The following is a 21,166-nucleotide window of genomic DNA, read 5'->3' on the forward strand; positions in this document are numbered from 1 at the left end:
AATCAAATAAATCAAATGCTCGTAAATAAATCATTTGAATTTATTTTCATTTGGCCAAAAACGAAATGTTGACAAAATAAAAGCACAATAAATACTCGACGCCCAGAAACACGTCCCATTCATTCGGCCCAGCCGAGTAAAATATATATTTATATATACACATTACATAGAAATGTATTCTGGACGAGAGCAACAAGAGTCCTGCTGACTGACATCGGACAGGCAGATGAAAGTGGCGAAAATAAGGACCCTGAGATCTCGTGAGCCTGTCACGAGCCAACGAAAGCTAAAATGTTATTTTCTCACTTCCAACTTTTGCAGCTGCTCCTGGACTCCTCTAGTGTCCCTTTTTCCGTTTCCCGGTGCCCGTTTCCGTTTGTGTGACTTCCACTTGTGGTTAGTTATTTCGTCCTCAAGTGTCCCGCCAGTCGAACAATTGTGCACTCGCCACAGTGAAATACATATAAATGCTGGCTATATTGCTGCCTTTATGGTATTTTATTTTATTAGTCACCGACTGTCGATTGTTGTGTATCTATGACAACATGACACGTCTGCCGCAGTAGAGTATCTTTATAATAGGACGACCATGGCTCACAAAACAAACTTACAGATGTACAACCTTTTGCTGCTTGAAAGGCACATTATTCACTTTAAATGGAATTAAGTTTCTTGGAATTTCTTCTTTATAATAATTACGATGGCCAAACCCTAAAAAAAAACCTTTAAGAGATTCAAAACAAAAATATACATATTTTATTTATCCAAAATAAAATGTTTTTCATAATAGCAGTTGTATTTTAGTTAATTATAATAAATTTACTTATGTATATATATTGGTTTACTAAAGGCTCTGAAACAAAAGCTCTCTGGGGATATCAAAAGGAAGATTTCTCTTGCCCAAAACTGATTTAATATCGACTTTGGCCCAAAGTTTTAGACAAATTAACAAGGCAAGCCCTCAGCTCGTTTGCAATTTGCAGCTTTCATCAGGATGCTCTGATGAAGGTAGTGCAGGGAAATCCTTTAAGACCGAGAATTGCTTATGCCAAATGCCGGGTGGAGAACAATTTGAACAAGAGTTTCTGCTTCCTGTTCCCTGCGGTCGGATGTCTTCGGATGCAGCTCTACATCTTAAGTGAATGCCGGGGGAGGAGCTTACTGCAAAAGTTTGCCACCAAAAACAATGAAGGCAAGCTGTAATTAATTACATTTTATTTAAGTTCCCGTTGGCCGAGGGACGATTGATTATTTCGTGTGCGCATATTTGGTGTTTCATTTGTTTGCCAGCCAGCTAGCAAACCAGCGAAACTTGAGCCAAAGTCCCACTTTCCAGTGGTAATCCGATGCTGAGAAGACTGGCACGTAGTAGTCTTACTCCTCGTTCCATCCATCCAACAATGTCTCGCTAATTGAATTGTTAAGCGCATTTGAAGCGTTTGCTATGTTGCTGTTGGGATGCAGTTTTGCTGGGAGAGCGTGCAAACACTTGGCGGGCTGAACGCTGAGTGGATGGCTGCTTGTCTGCAACAGGCAATCTGCTGGGTTTTTCCGGAAATGCTGGTTATAATTGTTTCCCCGCCGCCCAGCCACTTTTCCATCTCCCACCGCCTTTATTCACTTTGTTGTTCTGCAACTGTGAGCAGCATCAACAACAATAAGTACAAACATATGTTGCCTGCTTGTTCTGGCTTCTCTGTTTTTACAACTTCAAGTTTTCATGTTTTTCCATATAAATATTTCTCTTTTTTTTTTGCGCTCCTCTTTTATAGCTTTTTATTTTTTATTGTGCCGCTTTCTTGTTTTTTTTTTTAGTTTGGTTCGCCAGATGTTGGCTTTGGCGTTGGCTATGTGGGTCACTCACTTTTTGCGTTGTTAACTCATTTGAATTGCACGTCAACAATTGTGAAAACAAAGCGAAAACTTTTACCATTTGTTCGGGCAACAACAAACAGCATTCGACAGCGCCAACAACAAGAACAATAACACTAACAACAGCAGCAACAGCAATAAAAACAACAAAAATGACTGTGGTTCCAGAATGCAAAAGCGCTTAGGGACTTGAGCTTTATCTGCTAATTCCTTGGATCATCCCCAAGAGCAGCGTAGATATATTTAATTGTATGGGAAAGTTTCAAATGCGACAAGCAAATTCACTTTGGGGTTGCCTTAGGCTATTATTAATTTGCTAGCATTCATTTAAAAAAGATCTTCCATAGTTAAGTGAAATTTTAAAATCCTTTAAAATACATTGTAAGGAAGTGCATTTTAATATGTATAGAAACTGCATAAAATCAATCAAAAGCTGTGTTCATTTATAAAAATATTTATTTATTCATTTGCGGTTAGTATAATTACAAATATTTTATGTTATATGTGTTTCTGAAATTTTCTTTTATATTTACCTTTTCTATTTTATTAAATTATTATTATTAATCACATGGGAAGCCCAGAATGGTATTCTTAAAAAAAAATCGCTTTATTTAACTTAAGCTGCCAGCAGTTTTGAGCACTATAGCTGTTGCCACAACTCAGGATCTATCTCATTTTTTGTTATTGACTTAATGAAAAGCATGTACGAAATTTTCTGAGAAAATGGCAGGTGGTCGACCAGTTGCGGCATGATGTTTTCATTAATAAACGAGTTGATTTCCTGTGGCCCTCATAAACTTGTCATTCCAGTTCCATTTGGTAGCTATCACATTTCTTTCGTTCCTTCTGCCATTTTCTTGCAAGTGAACTCGGCTAATTTACTTGGCTTGTTTTCTCCACCCCCTTTTGCGGGGAGGGAGCTTGTGGGATCGGGCAAGTTTATATTCATTAAACTTCCGCCACATTTTCCGCTTTATATTTTGGCGCTTTCAAATGTCGGCCCGGGACACTCGACTGAAGAATTCCCCCTCCATTATCCCGCCGCCCAGAAGAGTCTGCGGTTAGTTTTGGCCGGAAAGTTTATGCTTTTGTATTTCCGGCGGGGCTGGGCAACAATTTTACCCACTTCCTCTTCGCTTTTTTTCTCCTTTGGTCGACTTCATCTTGGGCCGGAAAAGTGCAATTTCAAAATTTGTGCTGCATTGAGGCTGTCTTTTCTTTGGTCCGTCTCAAAGTAAAGTTAAGAAATGAGCATGTTTAACTTTTTGGCAGGCAAAGGAACAAGAGACAGCCGACTGAAACCAAGAAAAAATTCTTGTTTGCCGACTTAAATTTCCCATTTTCCATTTCCCGTTTCGTTGCAAGGCAGCAGCTGCCGTTTGAGCGGGCGCTTGCATAAATTTGCATAAATTGCGTAAACGGGGATTATAGAGCTGGCAAAATGACTTAAAGTCGGCAAGCCTGACGCTAATTTCCCTGACCTCGATTCGCTTTCTTTTTCCCGCCATGGGCACTGTTCAGAAATTTGTTTTCAAATGAGGAAAATATGAGCCATACCAGAAGGTAACAATTAAAAAATCAACGTTTTAGTATCCATCACATTTCTTGGTTTGCCTTGATCTTAAAAATTATTTCTTGATTACAGCGTTGAATTACAAAATTAATTCTTAAATTACCAAATAACATAATGAATATTCAGACCTACTCATAAATTAATATATTTATGTTCCTGGTAAAACAGTTTACAAAGAGCTAGCAAAGCTTTAATACATAAATTATTTTTATTTTATAAGGACATTTATAAGGACATTTACATCTGTAAACCAAAATTTGTCATAACCTTACAATTTTTTCCAGTGATCTCCATTTTTATTCATATTTGAGCACGCCAGTTGGCTGGCAATTGATTTGGCCAGCTTGTGCCGGCTTACGGGTTTATGACAAAACCACCAATAACCCATCAAAGTCCAAACAGGCCATTTGTATGCGGTACTCAGCGCCAGAGCGAAGCAATTGAGTCACTAATTACTTTGCCCTGGCTTTAATCGTTTCGGCAACGCGAAAGAGCCCGCATCTCCGCCAGCCAACTGTCCATTAAAAGTCTCTTCCCAAGTGATCCAAATTGTTAAAGTACATTCCGAGGGGGCGGGATGGGCATTACCCCTTGTAGCATAAACAATTAAATATTTAGGAGCCTGTCCACGCCTCCGGATAAAGGTCAAGGCTGTGGCCAGGATTTGAAAGCTCCTTGGGCGAGTTTCGGCCAGCTTTAGTTGCGTTAATTGGCCCGCCTAGCACGGCCCTTTGTTTGGTCTTGGCCCAAGTTAGCTAATGGCCAACTGTTTGGGCAGCGTTTGAGAATTTCCAAGGCAAGTTTGGCAATTCTAATTGCTAAGATTTAGGCGTTACCTTGCCTGGAGCTCATCCGAAACTAGAGCAAAGCCTTGAGCAAAGCCTAGTCTAACTAAAAGTGGCAATTCTGTGGAAGTAAAATAAACATAATGAACAACATTCTGAGCAGGGATTTCACTGAAAGTAAAGAGCTTACTATATATTAGATGAATAATTAATTATATTTAAAATAAAAGGCTGCTGAAATATATATTTATTTATTATCATTTAATACGAAATCGTATTCCTAATGTTTTATTGATGATAACTATATCTACCAAAAGATTCATTGAACAACAAATTCTATACTTCACTCCCTCGAATGCTGACTATATATAAAGCTGTCAATCAATCACAATCCAATTTTACAAACTCCCGAAACCCAAAATAATGCTATCAAGAACATAACAATTTTTAAGATAACTCAATTACTTGCTCAATTCACCTTGTCAATCATTTAAAATTACATCCATCTTTTGGGGAAACAAAACTTTATATTAACCAACCCCAATTAAGTCCCCACAAAAACGACCAAAATTGCTGGAAAAGCTTGCTTACAGTTTTCGACAATGTCACAAGCTTTTAATAGCAACGGCTTATGATGGCAATAAGGATAATGGTAAAATTGTGTGTGGCTGCGAGACATTGTTGCTGGCAAAAGTAAACGAACAATTTTAATTATCCTGCCAAGGACAAAATTAAAACAATTTTAATCACCAACGAAAAGCTTCGAAAACTGCGCTTAAACAAAAAAAATGATAAACCCAAAACTCGTTCAAGGCCGCAAAGTGAAAGTTACAATTTGTGTAAAATATTTTGTGTGGCTTTTTTCAGCGCTGAGTGCAAAATGATAGCTTGAGCTGTAAGCAAAATATTAATGCCAACTACTATGAAAAACGCGCAGCTTTTTGATTTATGTGAACGCCATAAAAGTGCACAGCGCAAATTGCAAAAATACCTCAAAGGCAACAGCAAAAGCAACGTGGACCACAGCAACTCATTAAAACTAGTGCAAATCAACAAAGGCGCTGGCAAACCGGAAAGCTGGAGGATCGCAAGCTGGAACAGCTAAACTTATCACTTTAATCACTCGCGCGCGGCAGCAGGAAATTGCGAAAAGGTGTCGCGGCGGAATACACCTGGGAAAAAATCGACGCAAATTAATTGCTCAACGTTTTGCGACTTTCAGCCGTTTGTTCACTTGCAGCCGCTGAAATAGCTTTCATCGCCATTCAAAATCGCCGCCTCGCCCTTCATCCGCCTGCGTAGTTATGGTCGATCCATTAAAAATCTTTTGGGTTCTGACAAATAGCACCTATTTGGGTAAGTGTGTTCGGCCATTTGTATACCCTACCCCGTAATGTGCGTAGCTACTTATAAGTGCATATGATTATTTACTCGTACGTCCCACCATCGTTATGCTTATGTAAATGGTCCTGTGAAAATTTCATGAAGTGTAATTTGTTGGGCAGCCGAGAGTGGAGTAGGGCTCAGAGAATCTGAGTCTGCACGTGTGTACGTGAGGGATCCTGCCTAACGACACCTCCGGGGATGCGGCTCTGCTCGCCACTTTAAATATGCATTCATATTTCCCGGTGCTTCCTAGCGTAATTTTCTTAGTTGATTCCCTCTTGCCGTAATGAAGAAGGTAGCTGACACTCCTGCAGACATAAGGCTACAAATAAAAAATAATATTTTTTTAAAGGCAAACTTGATTGGTTTTGTATTTAGTTGCCTTGGGATTTGTAATCATAGTTCAATAAGAAATCATCAAATTTAACACCTTGAGAAGATTGCCTTGCTTGATGTTAATAGACTAACTTTTTTTTATGACAAGCAATAGTTGACATAAAGTTAATATTTTAATAATCATTTTTACAGTGTGCACAAATATAGATTCTTTTTTATTTTGATTGCAGATGTAGTCACGTATTTTATTTTTATATAGACTAATTTCCCTGAATTTTATTACAAACTTTCTATCATCCATGCTTTTAGATAAGTTCCTTTAAGAAACTAATATGCAGCCCACCAACTTTCCGTAATTGCAACTTACCATACTAGATAGAAACTTTAAATTAATTTATGATTAAGGTGACTTTTAATTTTAAAACCACTGCCATGACATAGCACACATGGCGTATACGCATCGTGGCTGAACTGATAAAAGTGCAATTTCCACGCGAACCAGCATTTTAATTGCGGCTTTTCGGTCTTGTACCGCCCTTAACCCTGTCATCACAGCCGAAAACCCGTCCGACGTGGCGGATGTAGGTCGTAATTAACACGCCAGCGGACCGTCATGTTGGATAATGAACTGCGATGGAAACGAGGACCATAAGCAAGGTCTCCACCTCACCTTGTCTTCTTGCCCGAGAACTCATTATGACTGACAAAATATTTGTCAACTCATCAACGCAGTGGCGAGGGACTGAGAATGGCGACATATTTTTTTTTATATCGGTACACCATACTGTCTGAAAGTTTTTGTTTTCACGGATTATTTTGTTTTGCTGTTTGACGCTTTGCTTGTCACTGGCCGCCGCGCACACTTTTTAATTAGTTCGGTGCTGAAAGGAAACTCACAGGAATTTTAATGCGCCTCCGAATGTTCGGAGGGAGAACAAAAAATCCTCTTCTAAACATTTCATAAGTTTAATTAACAATTTTTTATGTTGGTTAACGCGCACAAAAGTCAAGGGGTGAGTGCGGCGGATAAGGCTGAAGTGCAGGTCACTTCCGGCATCGGATGTTGGTAACGATGATCATCATCATTGGGCCGGCTAATGAATACAAATATTCCGCGCTCTTGGACCCGGTTTTAATTGAAATTTCAGGCCAACAAAGAGGCTCAAGCGAAAGGCACCAGAAAAAATCCGCTCTGGCCATCATCAAAGTTAATGAGCTGCACGTTACTGGATACAAAAAAATGGGAATTGAATACATGGCCGACTGGGCCCAAAGGGTATTATTTGGATTTCGTGGGGTTCAACGAGTTCATTAAACGGATTTAATTGTACTTTTTTGTGAAGGAGATGAGTCTGAGCTAAGGGTTTTCCCAGTGAGATTTGTTTTTGTGCTTAATCAGCACGGATTTTTATTTAAATGTAAAAGTTCAAGAGTTAACTAAATAATTGATAATTTAAATAAGGGTTTCATTAGTGGAAAGCAAAAATAAATATTATTTGAATTATTTATTATGGTTAATGTATTACAGTTATAGAATGTTTTTTCCTAGTAAATGTACCATTAATTATTCATGCTTATAACTTAATGCACATAATTATTTATAGCAACATTTAAATCGAATGTCAAGTGTCAACAGCAGTTGTGGGTAAGATCAAAGTGAACACACCGCAGTGATAAATTAATGGTAAAACTAATTATAAAACTCCCAAGCGCACACGCTATACCCAATTATTTATGTCAGAAGTCAAATGGGCTGCCATTATGCGAATGCTTCAACTGACAAATCCAGCGAAACAAAGCGGAACCCTTGGCTTATGCATACATCAACATAATGGGCGTGTAAAAACTGTCAGGCAGTTTAAACTTTTGCCACATGTCATATCACGCATACGCAGTGTAACATCCTTCCTCTTCCGCACGCTAACACGTGGCGCATTAAACTAATAATAACTTTTACACGCACAATTGGGTGGTATTTCCACCCCTCCATTCCCCCACCATCGATATCTGTCAATATTTGTTTTACTAAAGATAAGCGAAAACTTTTTTGCATATTACACAGAAAACTAAAAGCGAAAACTTAATCCAAAATACATAAGTAAACACAACAGGAGATTATCATAAAGTTAGTGAACAATATATTACGCATTGTTTGTGTGTTAAACGCCTTGAGGATTAAAATATTGCCGCAACAACATTATGGTTATTTATTCGCACTCTGCTTCTGCATATTTTCTGTTTGTTAATTTATCTGTTTGTTTGCTTTGTTGTCAACCGTTTCAGTCTGAAAACTAATTAGCAAATTAAAACATGTAATTTATTTATTTGCCGCATAGGTTTGAAGGCAATTATTTAACTAGATTTTCAGGCAACCAATACATGCCAATGGGTATATACCGCCCGAGGTGACTAATAAGACAATTTCGGTTTTCTTTGTAAGCAAATATTCTTTGAAGTTTGTGGCTGAAACTTATTGAGTTAAGCCAACAGAATTGTTGATGAGTTGAGCAATTGGAAAAGCTTTAAGTTTTAGCAAATTGTATTTTATGTAATTGTAATTTAAACAAGCTTTTTGTGGAACAAACTTAATTTGCCAGTTAATAAACCAATTAAACTTTTGGCTATTTAACGTAAAATTTGACCTATTGTATAGTGAATATTAAATATGATAATAAAGCAAAAGATGCCACCAAAATGGGGATTATCTAGACCCAGTAGAGACAGCATAGACGTGGCCATAAAAACCCTGTAGTTTTCAGTTGTCAAAGGGAAAAGTCCCTCCATTTTCCCCCTTTCACCCTGTCAGTTTTAATGTGATGCGCTTTGTTGCCTTTTGGAAAATGTAGCTTCCTTTTTTTTGCCCCACAAAAACTACTTTGACTATCTTTGGCTTTGCGAGAGTCTGCGTGTGTATCTGTGTTTGCCATGGCTGATTTGAACAGCTCTGACATTTGACGCCACTTTGCACACATTTTTCCCTTTTCAACCCCAACCCCCCTCCATTTTATTTATTTTGCTTTGCTGAACACAAAAAGAGAAAGGGGAAAAAATAGGAACAACAAAAACGAATTCTAAAGCAGCATATAAAATACAGAAATGTTTACGGGGGGTGCAAAAAAGGATGAAAAAAAGTAGTGCCAGCTGCCAGTCATTCATGGACTGACATATGGCTCACCAGCAGGTGGGCGGCGGCGGTGGCGGTGCAGGAGGGGCGTGGCTGGGCTTGTTAGTGTGCCAGTTATGCGGCCATAAATAGCTGACGGCTGCTCACCTGCCACTGCCCTCAGGCCACGCCCCCCGCCCCTGCCCACGCCTTCAACTGCACGTTAATAGTTTAAAGTGAGCCCTTTTGACTGCCCCTCCTGCGAAGCGTGGGAAAACGGGGTAAAGTGGGGGGAAATGGGGAAAAGGCGGAAAAGCGAGAGCGTGCTGGCTGGCTGGCTGATGACTCGGGCGCAGTTCACTTTGCTGCTCAATTTAACACCAACAAAAAGGCAGCCACTTTAACCAAACATCAAGCAGAGCTTTCCTACAGGGTACCTCAAGGGGTTAAGGAAATATGAAAATATAGAAAGATTTTGGAAATGTGTCTGATCAATTTGGTTCTATACCCTTAACATAATATCTTATTGTCAATGGGTTGAGGAAAGAAAGAAGTGTAAGGTAGATTTTGGAAATGTGAGGGATACTGTTGGTTCTATATTTTTTATTTGAATATTGTTTTAAAATATATATATATTAAATGCAATGCTTTTTGTGTTTAAGACATTGCATTACTTGATATACATTGCTGCTCAAAATATTTTCCTATTCTTCATTTGAATAGATTTTTGACTTATAATTATTAACTTGAATGCGATTATGTTTAAGATAGGAATTAATTTGATATATCTACATTGCAGTTCAACATTTTTACTTAAGCTTTTATTTTTCTTAAATTGCAATTTTCTTGGTTAGTTTTTAGTTTATTGTTAAACGTATGTAGTAACTTATGTTAAATAATTATTTAATTAAAATAGTTAATACTTACGATAATAATTCTTGCTCACATATGAATGATTAAATTAATGCTTGTTTACACCGCTGAAACTTGTCATATATATTTTCTTTGAAAATTTGATTTTCCGCACTCACGCGTTCTGTGTTGTTTACGTTTGCCTTCAGTCGGTATTACACAGTCCATTCGCTGCCAAGGTTTTTCGTTTACCTGGCCATAATGTCAGAGTGCCCAAAAATTAAGTCAAGATAGCTGAGAGCGAAAGGAAAAAAACACAGTAAAATGCAATTTCAACTGCCAGCGATGTTTACTCACCATGTTTGTGAGTGTGTATTTGTATTTATTCAGTATATTGTAGCTACACACATTTGTGAAGGTCCTTGGAGTTTTCTTCTTAAACGCTTTCTACCCGACTCACTTTACCCTCTTTTTGGGTTCTTATTTATTCGAGCTTTGCGCTTGAGCTGATGAATCCAAAAAACGAGTGTGTGTACTTTTATTTTGCTCATTTCTCATTTTCTTTCACTTTCTGGACCAAAAGAAGGACCATATTACGTGCAAGAGTTACCTACGAGCTAAATAAAGCAAGGAGCTAAATTCCAAATTAGATTCTATTTGTCTAACCCCATACTTGAGTATGAAAGGCCTGAAAGGTGGTTCATTCATTTTTTCATTTCATTTCTCGATGAATAGAATTTTCAAGTTTGACTTGAGCCTTCAAACGAATGAATGATATGTGTGAGGGGAGATTTTTAAGGGGCCCATGCCATAAACACACTTCTGCAAAATAGGGCAAGAGCACATTAAATTTCTTCTATTCGGTCGAACATTTAATTAGTTTCTGAAACTTTTCTTTGCCTTCAACTTTTGACAAAATTCAATTACGCCACAAACAAAGCAAGCAAAGCTAAAACAGATAAAAACAGTTTTATAGATTATGCAATGCATTTGGCAGTGTTTACCCAAGTCAAATATCGAAAGTTTGCTCAACACTTACGCTTGGCTACCAAAAATTGTATTTTCAATTTATGTAATCTACCAAATAATTGAGAAAATGAGAGAAAAGGAACTGGTCAAAATAAGGTAAACATATCTTTCTGCATTTTGTTTACAGAAATGATAAATAAATGGCATTTTACGAAATACTGCAGAAACATATTTCTTGGCTAGACAGCAAGTATTTTTAAAGCAGCTTTAAAAGCGATTATAGAATATGGAAATGGGAGTGCATTTAATAGCACACTTTTGCAGCCGAAAGGATTGCCCTAGCAACTGTCGTGTTTTCAATATTACGCATACGCAACGAGAGCCTGCTGGCAAAATTAATTCTTCCTTTCCCACCCTGCAGCTCTGCTCTTTTATGATGTGTGACTGCCAGCCCCGGTTACTTTGCACTGGTTGTTAAAGGACATTTATTCTTGTTGAAAATATACATTTTATCTTTCTTATATTTATGCCCAAGTTGTGCAAGCTTTTTGTGTTTTTTGTGAAAACAGATTATTGCTTCCGTCATGTGGGAACCGATACAAAAAACAAGGCTAAGGACCTTTCAAGTCATCCTCAGGCTCTCTAGGGAAAATTGAACGCTTAAAACACTTTGTTAGTTTCGTTGACAAAAGACGTTTATTTAAAATATTCAGGCAGTCATATGGAATGGTACTTAATTATTAAGGGAAAACTTAAGAGCCTTGAAAGATTTCTATAATTATACCCCGATTGGGGGATTTCATATTTTTTTTTTGGAAAACAATTGTAAAAGCTTACCAAAGTTAGCAAACTTTCTCTGGGGGACTGTAAAAATCCACGCTCATTTGTTAAGTACAATTCCTTTCGTATTCGCCTCGAGCTCCCCTGCTCGAATAAAACTCATTAACGCACGTTCCCGTTTCGAAAACTAAACTACACAACTATCCAGAAAGTTTTGTTTGGCAAGACATTAGCAGGAAATAAGCAAATAAAGCGAGGCAAACAAATGTCGCTGCAGTTTCCGAAAAGAGAGAGAGAAGGGAAAACCTTAAATTCGCTGTGCACTTTGTGAAAACTTATTTGCTTTCGACTGGAAAAGGGGGACACAAACTTTTCACTTTGAGTAGATTGTTTTGTGATTTCTGTTGACTTCCAGTTGCGTTGCATATTCTTATAGTTGGGTCTATTTGAGTGGAGGCTTTGTCTGGTTTAGCAGGGACCTTGTTAACAATTTACTTAACGGGCTGAGAAATTTCGGATTTCAAGAATTTGTGCACTCTAAAAAAAACTCTAACCAATGTGTGCTTTTTTATAAAATATCTCTGATTTTAATCCTAAATTTTGTATGTGGTATTTCTTTTATATCATTCTATTTATATTTTTAATAGTGGTAATTGTTTTTTAAAATATCGAATATAATTTCAATCTTGATTTTATTTTCGGTGTATAGTTAAGTAGGGCATATGAGTGGCGTATTTCCATCTTTTATGCCTGCCACGTTTTGAACATAAACCGACAAGTTTACGACTTCCTCGACCGCAAAGGAGGCACGCGCGCAATTTGTCAATCAATAAATTTGCTATAATTAATGCTGCTTATTGGCATTTCATACACTAACAGCATGCAACCAAGCAATCTATTTATATGGTATCTATATCATGGCTTGCCTTCTTTTTTCTCATTTGCAGTTACAAAATTTGTACGCATTGGTATTGCCGACAAAAACGATTCACCGCCATATTTCGATAGATTTCTGTACGAGACCGAAATCGATGAGAATGCCGATTTGCAGAGCACAGTCCTCACTGTCAACGCCAAGGATCACAATGACTGTGAGTAGCAATCCAAGTCCCAGACATAAACGATAAACCATCCCTTCATCTACTTTAATTGGATTTCTGCTCGAGCTAAGGATATTTGTACTTAATCGCTCGAGCAAAAGAATATATTTTACATAAATTGCCAATTGATTTAATTAAGTGTGTCTTTAATTGTATTGTTCAGGGGGTGTTCTCATGTCACTGGCAATCATTTGCATTGCAAAGATATAGACAGTTGCTTCAGGGGCTAAACTGCTAATGGATGTCAGTGAACTTGGGCTAAAGTCGTAGATATATAAATATTTGAATAAGTTTTGCCAAAAAACTATTTTATTGATAAGGCTTTCAGAAAGGGTAATTAAACCAGAATCATGAATCGTAGTTAAGTATCGATTGATTTACCTTGTGTCAATTATTTCACATTAAGTTGCTCTACCTTGTGTCAATTATTTCACATTAAGTTGCTCTGCGAACTGTAAAATGTTAAACAAACGCCATTAACCTACATACTTGCAAATTACGTTCAAGAAATATTCATTAGAGATATTAAAATAAATTAGGCAAGAAATTCTTAAGTAAACAAAATGGTCTTTATGCACTGATAGTTTCAATCCGGATGTGATTTACCTCTTCATTTTGCCATCTTACGTAAGAGACCAATAACAAAGTCATCGAAAGACAATCACTTATTTGATTTTTGCCAAATCATGCGGCAGAGACATTTTCAGTCAGTTTGAGTCATGAATTCTACGACTTCCTTCCATAAAGCACAAAAAATTATACGAAAATGTGTATATAGGACGTCATAAACATTTAGAAAAAACCAATTTGGCAATTTCCCTCATGGGGCCACAGCAAATTTATGCATAAATATTAAAGCAGCGCTTGAGAGTATTTTTCCCTTCCACACTGTCGTAACAGCATTTATTTATTTTAATACTTCGCAATGTATGTGGATGTGTAAAATATTATTAGGCATCGGGCATGTACCGCAAATATTTACGAAATATTAACAAATAAAGGCTCATTGAAGCAAAAGATTTACAATAGAAGATACAGCTTATAGTCATGCATAAATCCATAAAATACAAAGACAAACACAAATTGGGAGCAAGTGAGCATCTAATATGCGTATTTGTATATCTGTCTATTGATTCCCATGCGGAAATTATTATTGTTAATATAGCGAGGCATGGAGAAATTCAGCGTCTGCGGCAAATACGATTTGCAGCACGAAAAACATTCAAAATCTCATTGAAAGCGTTTAACAACTTTTCCCAACCGAAGGGCGCACCAAACTTGCGGGTAGAACTTTGTCTTCTCTTGGCTGAATCTCCCCAACAGCAACAGCTCGCAAAGGACATCCGAGAAAAGTCTGAGTCCTTGTTGTCGCCGGCGCGACGACTGCGAAAAAAGCATTAACCCGAATTGGAAAAAAAGCAGAGCTGCTCTCACAACAATAACACAGTGCTACAAAACCATGTTTAAAACAAAAAGCCATAATAATAACAAAAATAAAAAAAATTCAACCTATTAGATGGAATAACAAACATTATTTAATTGTGCAGACTTGTCAAATAACTAAAAACTTTTTATTTTTATAAAATTTGGAAGGAAGCATTGGCATATTAAACATTCTATTAACTAAATTTATTTAACAATTATACCATTTCCTAAAAAATTAATTTATAGACGAGGGCATGAAAACAATTTTATGAACATGTAAATCTTCACCGTGGTCTTAATATATAATGCAGTATAGCCCAGTGTAATCTTCCAAGAAATAGAAAAAACAGCGCCGGCGAACGGAAAAATAAATGGGCACACGAAAATTTTGAACTACTTGCCGAAGGAAAAGGATTTCACTTCTATGTGTGAGTCGCATAGAATATGAATTGAAGGCTGCTTCTAACAAAACAGGGTCAGGACAAATCTTTTATGCGATTCCTTCGGTTGCCATGTTTGTGTCTACTTTGAAATACGAATGGGGCTGTAAAACTTTTGTGCCATTGCGTGCCACATTGCGAATTTATGAGCAAAAAGATTATTTATTTGAAAGTGCGCGAGTGGTTGCCATGTGTTGGCCAAATGTTGTCACAATCGAAGCAGTTTCAAGAAGTTCCCTCCAGCTCCATGCAAACGATGCTCATTTATTTCCCCGGCTTCCCATCGCTTTAAGAACTCATTTTTAAAGACCCACCTAAGAGGTGTCTGGAAAATAAACAAGGACTCTCACAACCTTTCAGTGTGTGCCATAAAAACACTTAGCTGCCATCCCCAACCTTCAAATGAAAATAAAGCAAAAAGACCACAAAAACCCTAGGAAGATCAAAAACCAGGGCAAAAACAAGAATGTTTTTCCCTCCACTTTTTAAAATGACTTTTCATGCTAAATAAGTACGCAGACAACATCACAGCGGATCCGAAGTGAAGGGAGGGATACTTTTACTGCCTGGGCTGCTCCCATGTGTGCCTGGGCCTCTGGCGTCTGTATATTAATTTATTATCATTATCAGTGATTTAAAAATGGCGTCAAGACATCGTAAATTGTAAACGTCATTGTCTAAGACTGGGGACTACTTAACACGACTCGCCTGAGCTACTCCTAATGTCCCTGTTGTTGTTATTGCCTGTGTTTTGAAAAAAAAAACCAATAAAAAACAAGAATAGAGTCATTTTATAGGTTTTTCTTTAAGCGTTGGGCGGTCATTAAAGGAAAATATAAGATAAAACATATCATCAACGAAGGCTGCTGCATGAGAATTCGATAGCTGAATGTACTATATTTTATTATGAATATTAAAACAATTAATTATTGAAAATAATTTAATGAAAAAAATTGTTTTGTAAAGCCCTAGAAAAGCACTAAAATAGTTTTCTTCAATAAATACAATAAAATTTTTAAACAAATTTTTGCTGACAAAGTAGGCGAGTAACCTAATGTAAGATATAATTTCGCAAAATATTGTCAGCTCACTTTTCCACATCAAAGTGAAGAGACCTCAATTAATATATCAGTCATATTTTAAAGAATAAAAAACATCAAAAGGATCCAGTCATGAATTGCATATCCCTGAAACGTCCACTTATAATAGAGGATAATTTGGCGGATACTTCTCCAGCAAAACGAAGACGCAAGCATTGTCAAAAAAGAAAAATATTGAATTCAATTACTAAAGAAAAGGACCAAGAGATCCCAAGGGAGTTTTTGAAAGGTTTGCCCATTCTGCTGGATACAGATTCCAGTGATTCAGAAGTAGATTCCCGGATATCCGAAATTAATGCCCCAAAATTAGTCGCTCAGGATAACACAAATCTATTCACCTTCAAGCAATTGCAATCAATTTGCTGCGGAATGATGAAGCAACGTGAAGATCGCCTGAAGGAGGAATACGAGTTGGAGTTGACCCAAAAAATGGCGGAACAATACGATATTTTTATCAAGTTCACCCACGATCAAATGCAGCGGGAAATTGGACAGAATTCAAGTTACTTGTCATAAGCAGGATTTTTATAAACTGTTGATATATTTTTAATTTCATGAGAATTATGTTTCTTAAAAAAATAAATATTTCTTATTAAATTTTATTTCTTGGATAAAAACGAAGAATAAAATATATGAATCAAAGGGAAAAATATTTACTGATGATGAAAATATAAAATATATATATTCACAAAATATATTTTAATATAATTTTATATAATTATTGAATAAGTTTTAAGCTTTCGAAAACTTTTCGTTCAGCTTCCCAACTAATTCCTTAATTGGGCAGAAAGTTGTTAAGGCCCACAAACAGCCAAAGTCAAATGTGGCCAAGTTTTTTTTTTTTTTTTTTTTTTTTTTACTTTATTCTTATTTATTGGATCTTCTCTATTACTTAAGAGACTAACAATAAGTTTTCAAATCTTAATCTATGTTACGTTAACTTATGTTATTGAAAAAGGGATGGGAAATCATTCCGCTGTAGACGGGAATGATAGCTTAGCCGGTTGAGTTGTCTGGCAAGCAGGTTTGGGTGATTTGATAATCTGGCTTCATATTTAATTTTTCTGGAAACAATTTCTTCTTTTACGGGATTTATATCCAGGTCTCTCTGGATGTTTGCATTGCGGATGTACCAGGGGGCTCCAGTTATTGTTCGTAGGGTCTTTGATTGTACTCTTTGAATAATTTCTATATTGCTGCTGCTTGCGTTTCCCCAGAGCTCGGAACCGTAGGTCCAGATCGGCTTTAAGCACGAGTTATACAGTAGTACTTTATATTCGAGTGGAAGGGGGAGCGGTAGTTCATGAGCCAGTGAAGGCTGCTGGCCTTTAGTTTTAAATGGGTCTTCTTTGCTTCTATATGCTTTCTCCAGGTAAGCCTCCTGTCTAGGTGTATGCCGAGATAGGTGACTTCGTCTGCTTGTGGAACCGGCTTGTTGTTTAGCGTCAGTGGTGGGCATATCGACAAGTTTAGTGTAAATGTAATGTGCTTACACTTTTGCTCATTGACTTTGATACGCCAGTCTGCGAGCCATTTTTCTACAGCTACCAGGTGTTCTTTTAAATGGGCTGTAGCTGTTTTTGGGCATTTCGAGCGGCTGACAATGGCAGTGTCGTCAGCAAAGGTTGAGATGAGGGTCTGGCGGCTTGTTGGAATGTCTGCCGTGTAAAGGATGTACAAGATTGGTCCAAGCACACTTCCTTGGGGTACTCCAGCTTCGATGTTACGGATGGTTGAAGTAAAGGTTTTACATCTCACGGTGAAAACTCTGTTTCTGAGGTATGACTCAAGCAACTTGTGAGTGTTTTCCGGTAGGAGGGTTTTGATTTTGTATACCAGACCGTCGATCCAGACGCGATCAAATGCCTGTGATACGTCCAGAAATAAGGCACTGCAATATTGCTTGTGTTCGAAAGCCGTGCGAATTTCAGATGTTAAGCGGTTTACCTGTTCGATAGTTCCATGCTTTTCCCTAAATCCGAATTGGTGCAGAGGGATCGTTCTGTTGTTTTGAAGATGTGTTACTAGATGAACAAGAAGCAGTTTTTCAAATAGCTTTGATAGACATGGGAGCAGACTGATGGGCCGGTACGAGGAAGGCTGGGATTTGTCTTTTCCTGGCTTCGGGATCATTGTAATGACAGACTTTTTCCATTGGTCAGGAAAGTAGCCCCATTTCAATATTGAGTTAAATATAAATGCGATGCATCTGACTGCGCATGCAGGTAATTCAATTATCATTTTTGGAGAAATAAAATCGTGACCAGGAGCCTTTTTTGGGTTTATGTGTTCTTTAATAGCTTTAAGTATTGTGCTGGTTTCAAGGGTAACTGGGGAGGACGGCGACGCTAGCGAGACATTCGGTAGAGTGAATTGGTTGGATGGCGGGTGGGGCTTGAAGACGTTTTCCAAGTGATGGGCAAAGGTGTTAGCCCTTTCTTCGTCACTGCGCGCCCAGGCACCTGTTTGTGATCGAATTGGCCAATCGGGATCTATTGGTGGCTGCATGTTTGGGTGCGCTCTCCATAGTGGGAATTTATTACCCGTCGGGGATAGTTTCGCAATGTAGGCCCGTTGGGCCTGGTTCTTTTCGGTAGAGAGGGCCTTCGACAATTTTCGAGATGCTTCATTAAGTCTTTTCTTAGTAGCTGGGGACCGATGAGTCTGCCAGTCTCTGCGAAGTCTACGTTTTTCAAGTAGGAGAGACTCGATCTGGATACTTGAGCGTCCAGTTCTTAGCGGGTTTGTGGATGAGGGTTCTGGCGTAGAATGTTTGGCGGCAGAGGACATTACGTCCGTGAGGTGTTTAAGCGACTTGTCAATGTCAGATTCAGAGGAAATTTCAGGATCAAGTTCGATGTGTGCACTTACATATTTTTTGTACTTCAGCCAGTTTGTTTTGTTTGATGTTAGATGTTGGGGGCGTTCCAGAAGCTGCGGCTGTTCAGATAGACAGAGGAGAACTGGCGAATGGTCCGATGTAAGCTCTTCTAAGGTTTTTATGTTTATCAGCCTGTGCGAGACTCTTCTAATAACAGCGAAATCGATAATGTCAGGTTGTTTATTTGGATCTGTGGGCCAGTATGTAGGCCTAGCTGGTGAGACAAAGTCAAGCGCATTACCAGGAGTGATAATAGCGTTGTATAATTGGCGGCCTTTGGGGTTGATAAGACGAGATCCCCAGTGGGGATGCTTTGCGTTATAATCACCGGCAGCTATAAAGCAGCGTCCTAGTGAGTTGTAGAAATTCATAAACTCATTTTCTGCAATACTGAAACGTGGAGGGCAATATATGGCGGATAGGGTAAGTGGGCCGCCAATTAGGTTTATACGTAGGGATGTGGCCTGCAGGTAGTTAGTAGCGAATGTCTCCAAGGGATGATGTTTTATGCGTTGTTTTATGAGTATACCGGTACCTCCGTGTGCTTTACCGTCCGGGTGGTTGGTCGCGTGGAATATATATCCGATGATATGGAAGTAGTTTTTATTAGTTAGATGGGTTTCAGAAAGTAGCATGATATCGATATTGTGGCTGTTTAGGAACTGTAGGAGTTCGTTTTTGTGCCGGGAAACGCCGTTTGCGTTCCAGAAGCATATTCTTAAGGAGTCCATTTATACAGACTTTTGTTTGATCAGCAGTTCCATTAGAAGGCTCTGGTTTCGCAGTAGTTCTTGAAGGGAACTTTGAATCGTCATCATGACGTTTGCAAGAGTAGCTAGTGTAGATTCTAGACCGCTAAGTGTTTGTGGGGGAAGAGTTTGGTTTTGCTGCGTAGAAGGTTGACTTGTTGTTTGGCCATTTTGGCTTAAGAGCGGGAAATCATTTAGGTTTGATATGGGTGGCTGTGGACGCAATGCTGCAGGTTGGGCGGTAGATGTTTGTGAGATTCCAGGGTAGCGGAGTGCGTTGGCAAAGGAGACACCAGGAGTGGTTGTTGATGGGGTGAAGATGTTTGGTTGAGCAGAGTGTTGAGCCGCGAGTGGGTTACTGCGTCTCTGATTTAGGCGGCTCTTGAGTTCTTTGTAGACGGGACAGCCCCGGTAGTTGGCAGTATGATTTCCCCACAATTACTGCATTTCCTCAGAGTAGGGTCTTCTTTGTTTCCCAGGCATGCTTCAATGCAATGCAAGTCTCCACAGGCGACACAAACTGGACGCAGGGTGCAGTAGGTTCTTGTATGCCCGAACTCCTGGCAGTTTGTACACTGTACGGGGCCGTTCCGCTTATGCGGTTCCTCTACGGTGATTCTTCGGTGAAGGAGATATTGCAGATTGTAAATAGGATGCACTGCATTTTTCTTTAGAGGTTTCGTCTCTGGGGCCAACTCAATCTTAAACAGTGGTTGGGGAATTTTATCCCTGTTCACTATGTTTACGATGTGCTTAACGTCGAAGCCATTTTCAGTGAGGCCTTCAGCTATTTCTGCTACCGCAACAGTCGATTCTATACCTTTAAGTACAACTTGTAGGCCTTTCTTACTTTTTAGTTGGTAAGTGTAGTAATTTATAAGCTCATTGTCAAGATATCTTGTTACAGAACGGAAGTTGTCTTCGTTGTTAACCTGGAGTTTTGTTTCTAATATGTTTCCTCTTTTTAGGGTATTGATATAGAAGTGGTTAGGCCCGATTACTTGTTTAAGCTTATTAATCAGATCGACACTGTTGTGTTTCCTAATATATATTGGCGGTGGCTTTACAGCTTTCATGACTTGAGGCGCCTGACCCTTGTCTTCTTCGGTCTCGCCAAGTATGGCAAATCTGTTTTCGGATGTTCGTGTGTTGCCTAAAGTTTTTGGTACTTTTGGCCAATTTGAGTTTGCGTTTTTTTGTGGACTAAGCTTTCTTTTTATTTGTACATACCGATCGATCCCCGTCTGTACGAGAGTGTTATTCGTAAGAGGGTCAGTAGAGCAAAGTTTTACTTGTGGTGTTGAGATAGGCCACTGGGTAGCCGCAGACGTTAAAGTTGTTGTTGTCGTTGACGTTGCTGTAGTAAGAGAGGGTACAGTGCTGGTGGGCGCACAAGCCGAAGTAGTCGGTGCATCGATAGAGAGAGAGGTGACGGGCATTGTGAACTCCACGACTGAGTAACGGCAGCGCTGCTTGAGCATAAAATCGCTGGTGACAGTGAGCGGGCTCTTTCGGTAGCGGTCAGTGACGTTAATTTTGTTGTTGCCTCCGATGAGTCAATTGAAATGTAAGCATTGTTCCGTGCAGAAGACAGCCGTCGTTCGTCTAGTTGTATTTGTTGCCGATCGCGACTTGGCTTCGTGGCTTTACCGGTTGCACTTGCTAATATTTTATTTGCGTTCGACATTTTTAATTGATTTGATTAGCTAGATCGGTTTTAAATTTAGTTTTAATCACAAGGAGATGTTGACCTTGGGATATGGCATTGCTGCCAGCGTCTTTTCGCTATTTTTCTTAGTTTTGGTGGTCACTTTG

At 38.6% G+C, this 21,166-nt stretch overlaps 2 protein-coding genes across 4 annotated transcripts in view; both read left to right on the forward strand.

Annotated features, from left to right (window-relative positions):
- The window catches only part of LOC108037952 (putative neural-cadherin 2), a 93,675-nt gene that overhangs the window by 47,405 nt on the left and 25,104 nt on the right, over positions 1–21,166 (forward strand). For 2 of the 3 annotated variants that reach the window (XM_044459596.1, XM_044459595.1), the window contains exons 2-3: positions 5,098–5,586; positions 12,604–12,747. In XM_044459596.1, the coding sequence (XP_044315531.1) occupies positions 5,535–5,586; positions 12,604–12,747 (196 nt within the window). In that variant the 5' untranslated portion in view covers positions 5,098–5,534. The remainder of the gene's footprint in view (positions 1–5,097; positions 5,587–12,603; positions 12,748–21,166) is intronic. The other variant, XM_044459594.1, reaches the window with a different exon arrangement.
- Positions 15,742–16,237, forward strand: LOC108040214 (akirin). Its single transcript, XM_017117557.2, has one exon. It carries the CDS (start codon positions 15,794–15,796, stop codon positions 16,235–16,237), a length of 444 nt encoding a protein of 147 aa, XP_016973046.2. The 5' UTR covers positions 15,742–15,793.

Source organism: Drosophila rhopaloa, unplaced genomic scaffold, assembly GCF_018152115.1.
Source record: "Drosophila rhopaloa isolate 14029-0021.01 unplaced genomic scaffold, ASM1815211v1 contig_2, whole genome shotgun sequence".
Lineage (NCBI taxonomy): Eukaryota > Metazoa > Arthropoda > Insecta > Diptera > Drosophilidae > Drosophila > Drosophila rhopaloa.

Bases quoted from the DNA above. Each gene is read 5' to 3' on its own strand.
- LOC108040214 (XM_017117557.2), top strand. From the start codon at position 15,794: ATGAATTGCATATCCCTGAAACGTCCACTTATAATAGAGGATAATTTG.